At 44.4% G+C, this 15,069-nt stretch overlaps 2 protein-coding genes across 4 annotated transcripts; both read right to left on the bottom strand.

Moving 5' to 3' along the window:
* Positions 1-627: 627 nt before the first annotated feature.
* Positions 628-5,512, bottom strand: LOC136528992 (uncharacterized). The gene is made up of 3 exons (XM_066522005.1): positions 4,771-5,512; positions 3,570-3,739; positions 628-1,438 (listed from the first exon to the last, which is right to left on the bottom strand). Exons 1-3 carry the CDS (start codon positions 5,219-5,221, stop codon positions 929-931), a joined length of 1,131 nt encoding a protein of 376 aa, XP_066378102.1. The 5' UTR covers positions 5,222-5,512; the 3' UTR covers positions 628-928.
* A 302-nt stretch (positions 5,513-5,814) lies between these two features.
* LOC136528991 (putative clathrin assembly protein At5g35200) lies at positions 5,815-12,767 on the bottom strand. 3 transcript variants are annotated; one of them, XM_066522002.1, is made up of 16 exons: positions 12,534-12,767; positions 10,855-10,986; positions 10,697-10,766; positions 10,348-10,445; positions 10,053-10,194; positions 9,862-9,962; positions 9,219-9,302; positions 9,062-9,112; positions 8,872-8,937; positions 8,695-8,760; positions 8,112-8,192; positions 7,950-8,018; positions 7,051-7,212; positions 6,900-6,975; positions 6,702-6,814; positions 5,815-6,596 (listed from the first exon to the last, which is right to left on the bottom strand). In XM_066522002.1, the coding sequence occupies exons 2-16, from the start codon at positions 10,951-10,953 to the stop codon at positions 6,171-6,173; spliced, it is 1,704 nt and encodes a 567-aa protein (XP_066378099.1). In that variant the 5' UTR covers positions 10,954-10,986; positions 12,534-12,767; the 3' UTR covers positions 5,815-6,170. The 3 variants fall into 3 exon arrangements, with proteins under 3 accessions (XP_066378099.1, XP_066378101.1, XP_066378100.1); XM_066522004.1 differs by having other exon boundaries at positions 7,051-7,203; positions 12,534-12,763; XM_066522003.1 differs by having other exon boundaries at positions 10,855-12,767.
* Positions 12,768-15,069: the final 2,302 nt, after the last annotated feature.

Below are 15,069 nucleotides of genomic sequence, written 5' to 3' on the forward strand. Positions count from 1 at the left end.
GTAAATTTCTATAGTAGCTAGCAGGCTCCCTGCCAGGATTAGCTCGTCTTTTGGATCCACGTTGACATGGCGATGATCTGTTTTGAACCAAATGCCCAGTAGGTTGAATTCCAAACGGTGTGGATCCAGCTTTCGTTGTAATGCTACTGCTGCTTCGTTAAAATACTCGGTCTATGTTTGTGCTATGTTGAACTTCTCAAACGACCTTGTTAATAGAACATATATATATTATGCTGAATTTAGTGTAACTAAGTTGATGTTGCACAAAGTTACATAAATGTGAACAAAAACAGCTTGCATTTTAGAAAAAAAAAAATGAAGTAGCTCGTTGTCTTCTCTTTTGTTTCTACGGGATTCCTTCAATTTGTTTCTATCTGAACTCCAAGAGCAGATCGTTGTCTTCTCTTCTATTGCTTGCCCTTCAGTGAAATTTATGTTTTTTCAGTCTTTTATAAGTTGACTATAGTCAACAGTGGGATATAAGGGTAGAAATTTGCCCCCAAAAATTTGCTACGTATGGGATATTCGATTTTGTGATGGCAAATCAGAGATACGAAGATTTTTGCAATGGTATGAGGGCAATTTCCTGTTCTGCAATGAAGAAATATCGGAAACAAACAACGATGCCAACACATGAAACACTTTTAACTTAGGAATTGGGAGGCAAATACCATCCCCATTTGGCAACTAGCTAAATGGCGGACAGATTCATCACAATTTTCTCAGGTTACAGGCTTACAGCTTGCGAGCTGAGAAGATTTATATGCACACATTGACACTTATAATATATTGGTAAAAAGATCATTTATCCTTTCCCATTATCACTAACGCCACCTGCACGTCCACATTTACAAACCAGGTGAAGTGTGGGGAAACATGGAAGAAAATAGAAGGATAAACAGACCTGAGATCGCAAAGATCTCAATCACTAACTGTCAAGTATATCAAACTCCGAGTCTTCAATGACATCCCATGATTCCTTCTTTGACAGTGATACAGGTGGAGTTGGCTGTGGAGGCCGATGGCTGGATGAAGCAGGTTTTCGTCTGACTGAATCCTGGCGCACTGAGGAGCTAGCATAGGGGAGGTGCCTCCGGTCAGAGAGAAGCGAATCCATGTATTTGTCCATGACAACGACGTTGGCACTATCAACGTCGCTCAGCTCCTCGCTACTGAGGTATCTTTTACCTTCTCTGTAGGATTCCACATCTGAAGGTATTTCAGACCACTGATCCATGCTTTCCTCAGATTTCGACTTTGCAAATACCCATTGGTCAATGCTTCGCTCGGATCTTGTCTTGGGCAAAGCACGGCCATTCGAAGATTGATACCCTTCTTGGTTGCTTTTTACACTTTCTATCTCACAGACGTGAGGTGGAGAATCTGACTCTATCTCATTGTTGTGATGTACAGAATTTGGCACGCTCTGGGTATCTTCCTGCACGAAGAATTAATAATTACTAATTAGTAAAAAGATAAATAATGATACATTATCGTATCATATAACACATAACTCAATTTATTAGTTCGTTTTTTCAGAGATGCTGCTTTGTGGAAAAGCTTAAAGATGATCTTATTAAGCCCAAAGATCATTGACAACATATTCAGCACTCCAGTGTCCAGTCTACATTAGGGCAAAATGGGGAAACTGCCTCCAGAGGATAGTCAAAATAGCAACTAATAACAGTAAAATATGGAAGTCTAGACACTATTGGCAATGTGCATGGTGCTTGGTTGCTTCCCTAGCCTGGGGGCTGCTGGCCAGGCAGCTTGATCAACCCCAGGCATTAGAAATTATTACACCTGCGAATGCTGCGTGGGCCAAACATGTTTCCCAGGTCAGCAAGCAAACAAGCACGTACCAACATAGTGAATCCATAGGATGTAAGGTAGCAACCGATTTTGTAATCTGACAAAATGCAAGATTTAATACTGGTCTTGCATACAGGCACTGATGAGAGATGACTATCATACGCAAATACTTTCTCCGGTCATAAAAACATGTTTGGGACAATATTTAGTCAAACCTTTAAAACTACAAACATCAATAAATTTTAAATTATTTTGTTTCAAATCATGCAAGTTTATGGTGTAGAATTGTATTGAAAATACTTGTTAGTTAAATCTCATAAAGTTGAAGGGTTCTGAGAATATAAAAGGGGGCAGACCCAGTGCCAGAGGCTCCCACATGAGTGGGGTCTGGGGAAGGGAAAATCCGAGGCAAGCCTTCCCCCCGCAAAATCTGCGGAGAGGATGCTTCGAACCCGCGACCTGGTGACTCAGTGAGACAGCTCTCACCACTACACCAGGTTCTGAGAATATATTCTAGAAAATAATTCAGTGGTCAAAGATATTGTAGATCAAAGACCGTGCAAATTCTGGTACAAATTCACACTTCACCTAATGAGATACCAGTTCCTATAAAGGAAAATTCTATACATTTAATTTCATTTCTGTTGCATTCCTAGTGCATACGGAAGATTAAGATTTTCAGCTGTGAACTCAGTGGTGCAATCCATGTTTTATAAGGCAACAAAACATTCTGTATGTATAATGAAGAACAAAATATATTAGAATGACTGCAATGGGATTCACATTTCCAATCGGTTCAGCAACATTGTTTCAGTGCATAGTGCACACAATCTATTCTTCTAGCACTGCTATAGCAAAAACATTTATACAATTTATGGAGTACCTCATGTTATCAATATCTGCTGACCTATTTTGTATCCTTAAAATCCTAGTATTTGCTTGCTGAAATAAGATGACATTTGATTGATGACACAAACTGTTACTTAGGCACTGATATTGTTTGTGTTAGTTCTGCAATGCATAAATAAAATCCATCTCGAAATGGATCACACCAATGTATGATCAAATCTTTGCAGCCAAACTAGAAGCTGAAGTGCTGAACGATATAGATACCCAACAAGCTCACAAGATATGCAAACTGTTTGGGCAACCCAACCTAGCATGATTCCAGAATTCATAGTGATCTGCTACATATAACGACTTGTGATGCCATAAATGTGATTTTTAAGTCAACAGAATCCGCTGAAAATAAGAGTTTTTCTAGTAATTTATGCTTCTCTAGAAGTTGGGATTTTCTGCAATAATAAATTAATAATATCAATTATTCCCTTCATTCCAAATTTGTGACATTTTGGCTTTTCTAGATACATAGCTTTTGCTATGCACTTAGATATACACTGTGTTAGATACATAGTAAAAGCAATGTATCTAGAAAAGCCAAAACATCTTATCTTATAATTTGAAATGGAGGGAGTAGTAATTTCGAACATGCATAGTATTTTGAACCCCGTTTGACGTAGAGGTTTCCCATATTATAGAAAGAAGTATGGCTTAATAAATATATGAAATGTACAAGGAAAAGATAACTAGTATAAATATGCTTCGCGCTCACTTTGCTAACAGGCTATGCTATGATGACATCTCAGTTTCAAGACCACATAAGTTTCATTCAAACTAAAACTAGTATATAAAATGCGGTCTACCATCAAAATTCAAATGTATGCTACAAGAGAGTGCTGCACAAAAAATGAATATACCTCAGAACTATGCTCAATTATGTTCGACTCAAGCAACCTAAAGTAAATCTTCCAGAATATGTCTTCATCCATGTAAGAAGGGCAGAGCCTACCCCGTAGAGATGCTAAATCTGGGACAAGTTTTTCAATGGATTCCATATGATCTCTTTGGATATCAGAGATTACAGAATCTGCAAAAAGAATAAAACAACATCATGGTATGACTAAAATAGTCACACACAAAAAAGACATTAATAGAAGTAGAGACAAAAATGCATAGCACAGAAGAATAAAAGCCACAAATAATACTTCTAAACGGGAGCTAAGTAAAACAACTCACAGTACTAAGCCTGTATTTTTCAAGATTTCAGTCATGATCATGCCATACATAATTGATCCAAGGAGTAGGGAAGAAAAAATTGACCAAGTATTGCACAGAAAAAAACAACAACGCATCTTGTCATCTATTTTCAAACATCAAGCAATTTACTAAATATAGTTGCTTATGTAAAAAGTATCTCTTATACAGCTGTAGAACAGTACACCATTCTTCAAAATCCATAAATGCATCTCATTTATACTAACTCTTGTGTGTATTTAATATAATAGGAAGTCAAATCTATAATAATGAATACCACATGGAAGATGGTACAAAAGTACAAAACAAAATCATGACTTCACGAGACCTGTACTCAGCAGCAAGACAGCATACAGGACAAACACTCCCAACATCCAAGCATAGTACGTACATAATAAGAGTCTCTCCACTTTGTTTCAGCCTATTCCAGGCAACTTCATAGTCAATCAAATGAGCTAAAAAACCAAATAACACACTGAACAGCTGTAAAACCCCGAAATTTAAAGCTGGAAACATTGGATATTTTTTTTCTATTCGTCCTCTGATCATCACATCCATCAATGCTCTCAAAGTAATAACTTGTTACACATGCACTCGCATGCCATTATCCTACGACGAGCACTAATCTTAAACATCCCGAGTACTATCTGAGTGCCTAATTAAGTTCCCTCTGCTCTCAATTCCACTAAAATCTACTGCGTGGAGTAACAACTAACAACCCCCATACCAGCAACCTCTACACCCGCCCCAGGAAACCACTCCACAGGAAGCACCAGCACAGGCGCAATCTGCGTAGGCAGATGCCAATATTTGCAGAAGTAGCAACAATCGTGTAGGTGTCAGAAATCGAGAAGAGATAATTACCCTCATCTAGGGCGAGCACGGGGAAGTCGATCCACGCCTCGGGGCGCGCGGCGAGGGCACGCGCAGCTCCCACGACATCATCTACGATCGGCGCGGCAGCAGCAGGCGAAGGCGGGGATGCGGCGGCCTGCTGCGACTCGAGCGCGGCGGGGGCGGGGCGGTCGGGCGGCGGCGGCGAGGACGGGGCCGCGGCGGCGCGGGAGAAGCCGCCGCGGAAGGAGCCGCCGATCTCGGCGAGGTCGGAGAGGATGCCCGCGAGGAGCGACGGGGACGGCGGGTGCGGGGACGGGGAGCGGCGCGCGCGGCGGCGGGGGCCCGGGCCCGTCGGGGTGGGCGGCGGGGAGTCGGTGTGCGCCGGGTTGAGGAGCGGGTGCAGGAAGCAGGCGATGTCCAGCAGGTGCCGCCCCAGCTCGGAGAGGTCGTCGCGGACGCCGCGCAGCCCGCGCGCCATCCGCCCGCCGCCGCCTCGCTTTCGCGATTGCTTTGCGGCCTTGCGGCGTTGCTTCCTTCTCCCTCTGCTTTCGCTGGGGCGGCCTTGGCGTGGGGTGGGGTGAGGTGAGGTGGGCTCGTGGGGTGGGGAAGGCAATGATTGGGACTTGCGGCAGCAGGAGCCGAGAGGAGGTGGCCGACTCGGGAGGTAGAGAGGCTTCCGGTTCCGCACGGCGGCACGGGTTCGACTCGGGGCCGCGCCCGCCCGCTTGGGGCGGGCCGTTGGTTGGGTGATCGCGCTCGTGTGCCGCTTGGTGCGCGCACACGGACGGACGTATCCGGCTCCGCCGGCGGGGTGCGCCGTTCCAGAACGCCAGATGCTGCTGCCGGTGGTTGCGCGATGAGAAAAATAGACAGATCGGCGACCGCTTCCACCGGTGGTTGCGTCAAGGCTCCGTGAAACGGCGGCAGACAAGCGCACGCCAAGGGGAAAGACATGGCCACACACTAACTAGCACTAGCACTAGCACCAGCAAAAGCATGGAGCAACTTTCCGGCTTCATAATGACATGTCGATCAAAACCGTCCTGTTTCATTCGATCGCACAAAGTCAGCTGCTAAAAAGAATGCCTGCATTATTCAACCGTATCCAGTGTATGTTCACCAAGAATAATCCAATATATCTCAATCTCGACTCTCAACTGCACATGAACAGGTGACCAAACTCTACGCTTATAATATACATACAATCGCCTCCTACGTACGGGACACCACTGACGACTGACCCCTGCTTGCTATACACTCCAACCGACGCTATGATATACTCTCTACCTGTGTCTGTGTCTGTGCTACAAATTTCCTTCTCACAATGGCAACAAGAAAACTTGGGCAAAAAGAATGAATGATGTGGTAACAGCAGCGCTAACGCAACCAAGAAATTGACCGCCGGACCGGGCGTGGGTACTAGTAGATCAGATCAGCCCCGTGTAGACGTTGCCGGGGCCGGCATGGAGTGGCATGCCGGCGGCGCCGTAGGGGTGCGCTCCGGCGGCCGCGAAGGGGTTGCCGAACGGGTTCGCGGGGTTCTGCTGCATCTGCATCTGCATCTGCATCGGGTGGTGGACCACTGGTGCCGGCGCTGGGGCCATCGTCATCATCTGATGCTGCTGCAGCATGAAGGCCTGCTGCTGCTGCACCATCGCCGCCATCTGCACGCCGTGCGGCGCCGCATACCCGTTCGAGGCGTAGAACGGGTCGTGCATCGCCGGCGCCATCGTCAGCATCGGGGCAGCCGTGGTGGGGGTCGCCTCCCAGGGGTTGTAGCTTGACGGCTGGCTCGCTCTCCGGTTCGCCTCGTCGTAGAGGCTGTCAAGGGTCAGCAAGTCCAGACCACCGGCCTGCACACAGTTTCAAATTTCAGTAAGCAAACAATGATGAGCAACCTGCCAATTCCTGTCTGGAAAATGCTGAATTTACGAGATAAAAGTGGTTCAGCAACCTACCAGTTTCTTGCTTGGGGCAACGGCGGTCTCATTTGAACTTGGTGCTGTCACAAGGGCCAGTTCCCAGCCTGTGACTCCATTTTCAAAGGTAGGAGCAGCTTTTGGAACATCATCTGCCACAGTAAGCCAGAGTAAGCGGCATGACTCTCAGTTAACCAATTTCATGGTGCCACTAGCTTTCATTCATGAGAAATGTACCTATCGGAACAATTGCTAGCGCCAAAGCATTCTGCTCTTCTATTGCGGTAGCAGCAGGGTTCGGTTCGTTCAGACCCTAAAGAGCGAAAAGAGTGTTAGCAGAAAAATGTATGGCTAATGGCTGCTTCATAGTAGTAGCAAAGAATGTTACCAGCAAATCCGGTTCAGCTTCTGGTGCTTCCTCTTTCACTGGTTCGGGTTCTGGCTCAGGCTCTTGTTCCGGTTCTGGTTCTGGAGCCGGAAGAGGTGAAGCCGGTTTTTCTTCCTCCTCTGGCTCTTTTTTGTATTCTATCGCTAGTACAGCCTGAAACAACTAAAGTACGCTTAGAGACAAGAAGACTGAGTAAGAACTGTATAACAAAATGAACAAGATGGTTGAAGGGCCTCCTGAAAACTTCAAGCTGAATAGTTGATAGCAATGCGATAGTTCAACAGTGTGTGGGGATCATTTACTCAGATGAAAATGGCCAAAGGGCGCCTAGCTCAAACGGTTAGGTGACCCAGCGGCACTCCTCAGGTCCTGGGTTCGACTCCCCGTTGGAGCGAATTTCAGGCTGAGGTTAAAAAAATCCCCTCGCCCGTCCCCATGTGCCAAAGTGCAGTGAAAGGCCCCGGCCCGGTTCTCACAGGGTGACAGCACCTCCTGCGTCAGGATGGGGGCGGGGGTTCAGGGGTTTTCTCGATCTGTGTGAAAAGATCCTTCTTCTTAACGGAAAACCCGGGGGCCGTCATAACCCCCCACAGGTCGAGTTTTTTTTTTTTTTTACTCAGATGAAAATGGTACTCGTGCTTTCTATTTTATTCCTTAGTACTATGCATTAATTTGGAAATCCCAGTATATATTCACATATTTTTTCACATATAAGGTTATTAAAAATGGCATATTTCACAGAGAATTATGCAAAACAACACAGAGCTAATTAGCTTGAATTGTTTCTGAAGTGGATTCATCATCATCAGCTTGTGGGCATACTGATATGCAAATGAAGATAGCTTATTGATGTTCAAACATCCTATCAGTAAGTGAATTACTTCTTGTAATTTCCATACCTTTTCTTTTTGACCTGTCGGAGCATCTCTTACATACTCCTCCATAGTCTGCAGGAATGATGCTGGAGGCTGCAGGAAGTAATTGATAAATTTCATCAGTAAATTGGTAACTTAGGGGACAAAAAACAAACACTTAAAGAATCCAAGGAACATTTATCGAACCTGCTCAATCTTCAGGAATTTCTCACCACGCCCAATGTGTATAGTTTTACACACTTCATAAAATTCTGAAAGTCGTTCAGCCTATGTGACAAAAAAAATTGAAAAGAAACTTAGAAAACCCATCAATATTCAGCCTACACATTTTCATTTCAACAGTCTCGAGTATTGAATCAATGGCTTATGGCTCAGAATTTAGTTTGGAACATGGATCAGTGCCAGCAGAGCTGGTGATGCTGAAGTGTGAACTGAACATTTTTTCGCAGTGTTCATATGTCAGTAATCCTCATTCGACAACACAAAGAGAGACTATGGGGGAAGAAGGATGCCTGACTCATGATATTTCCCACTGTCTTCATAGGGAAAGATAAACTAAACAAGGATGAGACCACTAAAAACTTAAATAAGAGCAGTCCCTCCCAGAAAACTGACTGTTTAAGTATCCTGGTACATAGCTACACTATATCCTCATTGTGCTAATGTGCTCTGGCAAGAATTTTGGAATCATGTGCTGGTAAAACTGGATGGAAATAGCCCCAAAAACTAATTTGATGGATCTGCAAGAGAAAAAGGAGTAACAATATACCTGGTTAGTTGCTCTTTTGTATACATCAAGTGCCCTAACAGCATCATTTCTTTGCATCTCAAAGAACTGCAATAAGGAATAACATTTAAGTTTGATGAGAAAAATCAATCAAATAATATAACAATTGTAGGTAGATTTGACAAACTTATCCAACGTTGTAGGCTTAAGAAAGTTCACCTTGTCAACCAGATTGATTGTTCCATCACTAATCGCAGTATAGATCTTAACACTCTCTAAAGCAACCTACCAGTAATGCACAAAAAAAAGTCAATAAACACCAGGGACCAAAGCCCAGTTGTGCACTGCTTAAAAACAAGCACTAAAAGTTACGAAAGACAGAAACAAAGAACTAGACATTCATACTAACCATTGAGAGTGCATGCTGGATTATAACATTGTAAGACGACGCTCCTTGTGGCTGTAAAATTTCAGGAATTAGCCAATAGAATTGAAAACTTAAATGGTATCACATGAAGACGAACTGGTGTAACTTGTACACACAGTAGTTACAAAAGAGTCATTACCTGGCAAGCAAGAAGCCGAAAAAGGAGTTGCTGCAATGGTGGCAGATGATCAAGCAAAGCAACAGTATCAAGATCCTTGGTCCTCTGCAGATACCAGAATTATCCATGTACTTAGAAATACAGTTGCTGGCATCTAATGTTTCTTGACATAAAATTAAAAAAAAAAAACTTCCATTCCATTCAAGTGGGGAAAACTACTAATCAGCTGCATATATGACAAACTACTGGAACTCTGACAACATTATAAAATCACGAGTTACCAAGGAAAACATGAAGTACAGCAGATCACATAATTTCCTTGGTAAAAAAAAAACATCGGTTGCATTTCTAACTCCAGAATTTGAAATTTAATTGCTGCAAATAATGGCAACACATTTGTCTTGTGTGCTAGTGGTACCACAAAGTTCACATGGCTATAAGCAGAGATTGACTTTTGGGCATATGCACCATTTATGCATCCACAGACCACAGTTCCTAGATCAGGACAGAACAAACACTATAGTGCGTCACACGGAAGTATCTGAAGCAGTGACATTAATATGTAGCTACATGGACTACAACAAATATAAAAATGCAAATGAGATTCAAAAACGTTTCGCAAATGAAGGAGATAAAAGAAGTAAGCTTGCATTAGATTACATACCGGAGGATCTGTTTCTACATCATACTTCAACACCCGGAAACATTCAAGCCTCTCCTCTAAATATAAAGCATAAATGCGCACCCATGCAGAATAGTCCCAAGCTGAATGAAAAAATAGAAATAGAAGAATAAGTTTTAAATCAGAAATTATAATGCAATATACAGTACCAGGATAGCACTAACAACTAGTACCTTCTGCACTAGAGTCATCCTTAAAATAGGCCATGTTCAACATATGGGACCTAGATCTGCCATAATTAATAAGCTCTTCAAGAAAAGTGGGATCAACTTCCCGAAGCGCACGATGAATGACAATCAATGTCTTCAGCGCAACCTAATAGATAAAATAATCAGTGCAAAATGTTCATGAGTACTTTGTAACTTCTTTTGTCTCATGGTACCACCCATGAAAAGCATTTAAAATAAGTAGAAGGATTCATGACATTAGTAGTTCAGTAAATAGTATGGCAATGTATAGGATCCATACCGCCCAGTTGCGCGTCTTCGAAAGACGTCTAGCAAGGGCATGAATGCAATAAGCTACATCTGCTCGTGGCCTAGCAGCAGAAATGGAATGGAAAATTTCTGCAAATAAATAAAGATGTTAGTTGTGGCAGCAACAAAAGAGGTTGGACAGTTATTGAAGATTTGAAATAAATCACTGCATAATCAAATGCAGTTACATGTTTCTAGCAATGAAATATCTGCGATGAGTGAACAAATTTCTATGTAGCAGCTGAGTTTTCATTAACTATGAAAATTTGGAGATTGACTCATAGGATGCTGTTCAGAGTTTGAACTAGGACTTCAGCTTAAGAGACAGGATATTCCATTACCTCTTATGTACTTCTCCTTTGATGGACGCTCAACATGGTTTGTGGCCTTGACGATTGCAATGTCCAATTCCTGTTATAGGGAAGAATGATAAGTCCACGGTGCGTGCAGTGAGGGTCTGAGCATGGAGACTTCCTGAGGAACATGAAAATGCCATCACCTTATAATCACTGTTCACTTTTGCCAAGCTCACAGTCGTTGTGTCCTTGAGGGCACCTAGGTACTTCCTGAGGACCGGTTGAGTTCCACCAACAGCCATTCTCCTCAACTCCTAGCTGGTATCCTAGTGGGCCTGAATAGGCAAAGAACCAAGCGTTGGACAAATGAGACGTCTGCTTGTCTTAAACCGAAATGTTATCTGTCACAGTGTCAGTGAGAGAAATAGGAAAAACATCGCCTGAATCTTAATCGCGTCCAATTACATCAACAGTCAAAACCTACTGTAGAAGAAATAACTGCTGCACGCCAGCAGTTGGATGATAAATGTATGGAGCCCAAAAATGTTTTGAGCTTTGTCTTAGGAAAGTAGATAGATGGGAGGACGAAAACAAGCCCTAATTGCACATCACACTAAGAAACGCAGCAATCAAATAAAATACTGATGAATTATTACAAGGAATTCTACTGCAAGAAACTGTGATCAAAGACTGACAGATTATTAATGACTGAACAGCAAAGGAGATCAAACCGACAGAGATCGAAACAAAGTCTGGATTTTACTAAAGCAAAAATGCACAAATATCACTGGATCAAGATGAATTTCATCTAAAACAAATGGATCCAAAATCCAAATGAGGCAAAAACAGGAGGGAACGAAACAGACGAATAAACAGCACCGGGAATCTCTGGGCTTGACGAAACAAACAAGACCAACACCTCTGGACTTACCCAACGGACGCAGGACAGCAAAATTGGCATAGCGAGTTTCCGGAATATGCCGAGCGTTTGAACAGATCAAACTGAGCAAAATTGGCAAACACGTGGTGAAGGTCATCACGCCAAAACTCAAAAACAGACAACTCACAAGCAAAGCAACTCAAAAGCGTCGGCAGAACTTCGCAGAGTAGGTGCGATTGCAATTCGCAGGAGGCTGACTGAAGTCAAGACGCTTGTAGCCTCCAGAGTCCGGACAGAAGCAATTTGTATTCTGGTCGAAACAGCCACAGCAGAGGGAGGGAAGAATTGGGATGAGGAAAAGCAAACAACAGATTCCACAAATGGAGCAGAGCAAGGCAAGAATCACGCCCGGATTCTCCGGGCGAGCCACTGAAATCTCAGAATTTCCCGGAAAGGCCAAAACAGAATTTCAAATTTGGCATCCCGGCAATGGATCACGCGACGAGCTACTATCGCATCACCAATCATCCCACTTTCGCACACGCACACAGCACACCCACCAAATCCACAAGAGGCTCGTCGCCGGATCCAATCCCAATCACACGGCCACGAATCCAGAAACGACGGACGAGGCCAGCCGCCAGCACAGTGGAATCCAATCCTACGAAGACAAGTCCACCGAGTACGGGTTTTCGAATTGAGCTCGGGCCTCGGGGGGACAGACAATAGATAAGCGTTTTCACCTTCACGAGCCCCCAGAAAAAGAAAGCTTTTTTTCACCGCCGCCAGAATCGGCAAAAGCAACGCGACATGCCCAGAATGAAAATTTACTCCATCTAGAACCGTAGACCCGCGCTCGCCCCTATGCGAAAGCGAAACCAAAGCAACGGAAACGGAGCTCGAGCAAACGAAACGAGCACGGGGGGTTGAGGTGCAGCTCAGGAGGGAAGTGAACCGAAGAGAGCGAGAGAGGGAGCAAGCTGAGCCCGGCGCAGCACTCACCTCGGCCAGCAGCAGACAGCAGAGTGCTTGGATGGGATAATCCTCGGGAGAAGCAGAAGCAGGAATCTCCGCCGGGGAGGAGAGGGGCAGAGAGAGGGAGGGAGGCGATAGGAGGAGGAGAGGAGAAGGAATGGACTGGGTGCGTTCGTTCTTGGCGAGGAGACGAGAGAAAGGGAGGAAGCAGAAGACGAGGAGGGGCGGTCGCTTTCCCGGCTCGGCCAACCCGGAGGCGAACCACCATCCCCGGTGGCCGGGCAGGGACGCGGCACCCAATCATTAAACAATGGGACAATTGTCTAGCCGACATATAAAGTGATGGTTATTTGTTAACGAACACCTCGTTTTGAGTAGCTTATTAAAAAATACTCTGGTTTGGTGAAATTAAATTATACACCTTGTTTTGAGTGGCTTGTCAGAAAATACTCTGGTTCGGTGAAATTAAGTTATATGACACCGCGGACCGGTTGCAGTTGGTTGAAGAGAGAAAAAAAATTCGTTTTGACATCCGGTGCCCCTGAGCCACAGTTGGGTCCGCCCATCTCCCTCTCACTGACACGCGAGCCCCACCTAAAATCTAATTATTCCTCGTCTTCTCCTCTTCTCACCGCGACCCTGTGCCTCCTCAGCTCGGGCTCTCTGCTTCCTCGCCGGTGGAGGTCGTGCATCCCCGGCCACACACGAGCTGTGCCGCATCTCTTCGTGCGCGATCACCGGCGAGGCAGCTTCCCCGTCGCCAGCTTCCTCTGCCTGGAGCAGCAGATAAGCGACAGTTGTGGTCCTTATATGTCGGCGTACGACGTCAACGGTGGGAGGCGGTTGGTCGGCAGCTGTGGCGCCCCGACGGCCCGCCTGCTCGAGTGTGCCCCCACGGCCCCACCATGGACAGGAAACAGAAAAAAGAGAAAGGGAGAGAGAAAGAAGAAAGCGGCAAGGCAAGAATGTTATTTTACCGATGTTTTCTCTCCTCAACTGGTTGTAACTGGTCGCGCGGTGTCCTGTGGCCTAATTTTACCGAACCAGAGTGTCTTCTGGCATAATGCTCCAAAGTGGGTGTCCATCGGCAAAGGACCATCACTTTGAATGCCCAACAGACAATTATCCCATTAAACAATGTTGCAATGCAGCGGCGAAGCTAGAGCATCAAGGACCCGAGTGCATACTTTATAAGCATAATGATAATCTCTGTCCAGTGACATAGTACATAAACAGTAGAATTACATAAATGCTTACCAAAATGATGGATCTGAAATATTAATAGTTAAATTTAGATAAACACCCAAAATTTACATGGTCTACATAACAAAATGCATATTAAGCCGAAGTCCTTGATGAGTCAATTACTTATAACAGAAGTGCTAGTTAGATGACTAAATATGTCGAGAAAAGATGGATTCAGAACTGGAAAACGAGAAAACATGAAAGTAATGCATCACCTCCTAGTATTTGCGATCTCTTATTTTCTTGAAGCGATCCACTACAGTAGCATTATCAGTGGACTCGCGATACTCAAGTCAATTTCCAAATTCATCAAACCATTCATGATTACTCGACATAAGCTTACCTGCCATTGCACATTATTCCAAAGAATCTAAGTGACAAAAGAAAACAAATATTTCATTTGATCAAAGATTCAAAGATGCAGAAGCTTACTCGACATGAGCTCCGGCTACTTGGCGATGAGCTCCAGCGCGGCAATTTGGTGGCTAGAGATGGTGGCCATGATCCGTGAGCCGTGAGCGGCGATTTTCCCCCTCACGATGGTCGCAATTTTGGGCAGGCGAAGCGACAGCCTCGCCCTCTCTGGCTCTCCGCTTCGTAGTAGTCGCACAATCACAGTCCACGCGAAGGAAATGATGCGTCATGAGTTAAGCATTTAGGGCCTGTTTGGAATGCAGGATTTTTTCCCTATTCCTGCGTTTTTCCTGTGAAATTGAACTGATTCCTGTGAAATTGCTGTGTGAATCCTGTGAAATTCCTACGGTCCAAACATGCCCTTAGTCTATTTCCTAGACATCCAAGCTGGGCCGGCCGCACGTAAGATTGGCATGCTTGTGGCCAGTGAAAGCATCACGCATGGACTCAGGGTGGTGCACATGTTTGGCCCAGGGTGGTGCACAAAAGGTAAACAGCTTGTTTGTTTCATCGTAAATGATCATAGATTATTTACTGCTGGCTAGTTTGGTGTGAGAGAAAAATAGTGTTCCAGCTTATAATTCACGATCGTATACGAGCGAACCAGCAGGCTGAAAATTTACTTCCTGCTAACTTGTGTTTTGATTTTACCCTGTGCCGGTGCATTCGGGTCACCCCACGTAGCTTCGCCCCTGCTGCACTGCACTGCACGAACAGCTTAGCATGCACATCAAGCTTGCTTTAGCTAGTTACTAATAGTAGTAGAGTACTAATAGTAGATTAGTACTAGTAGCATAATAGTAGATTAGTACTAGTAGTAATCACTAATTAGTGGCGTTCAGGTTTTTTTTTTGTTTCCTTTTGCTGTCCTAAAAGAAAGAAAGAAACTTACTAATATAGTATT

The sequence above is a fragment of the Miscanthus floridulus genome, chromosome 19 (assembly GCF_019320115.1).
Source record: "Miscanthus floridulus cultivar M001 chromosome 19, ASM1932011v1, whole genome shotgun sequence".
In the NCBI taxonomy this organism is placed as follows: domain Eukaryota; kingdom Viridiplantae; phylum Streptophyta; class Magnoliopsida; order Poales; family Poaceae; genus Miscanthus; species Miscanthus floridulus.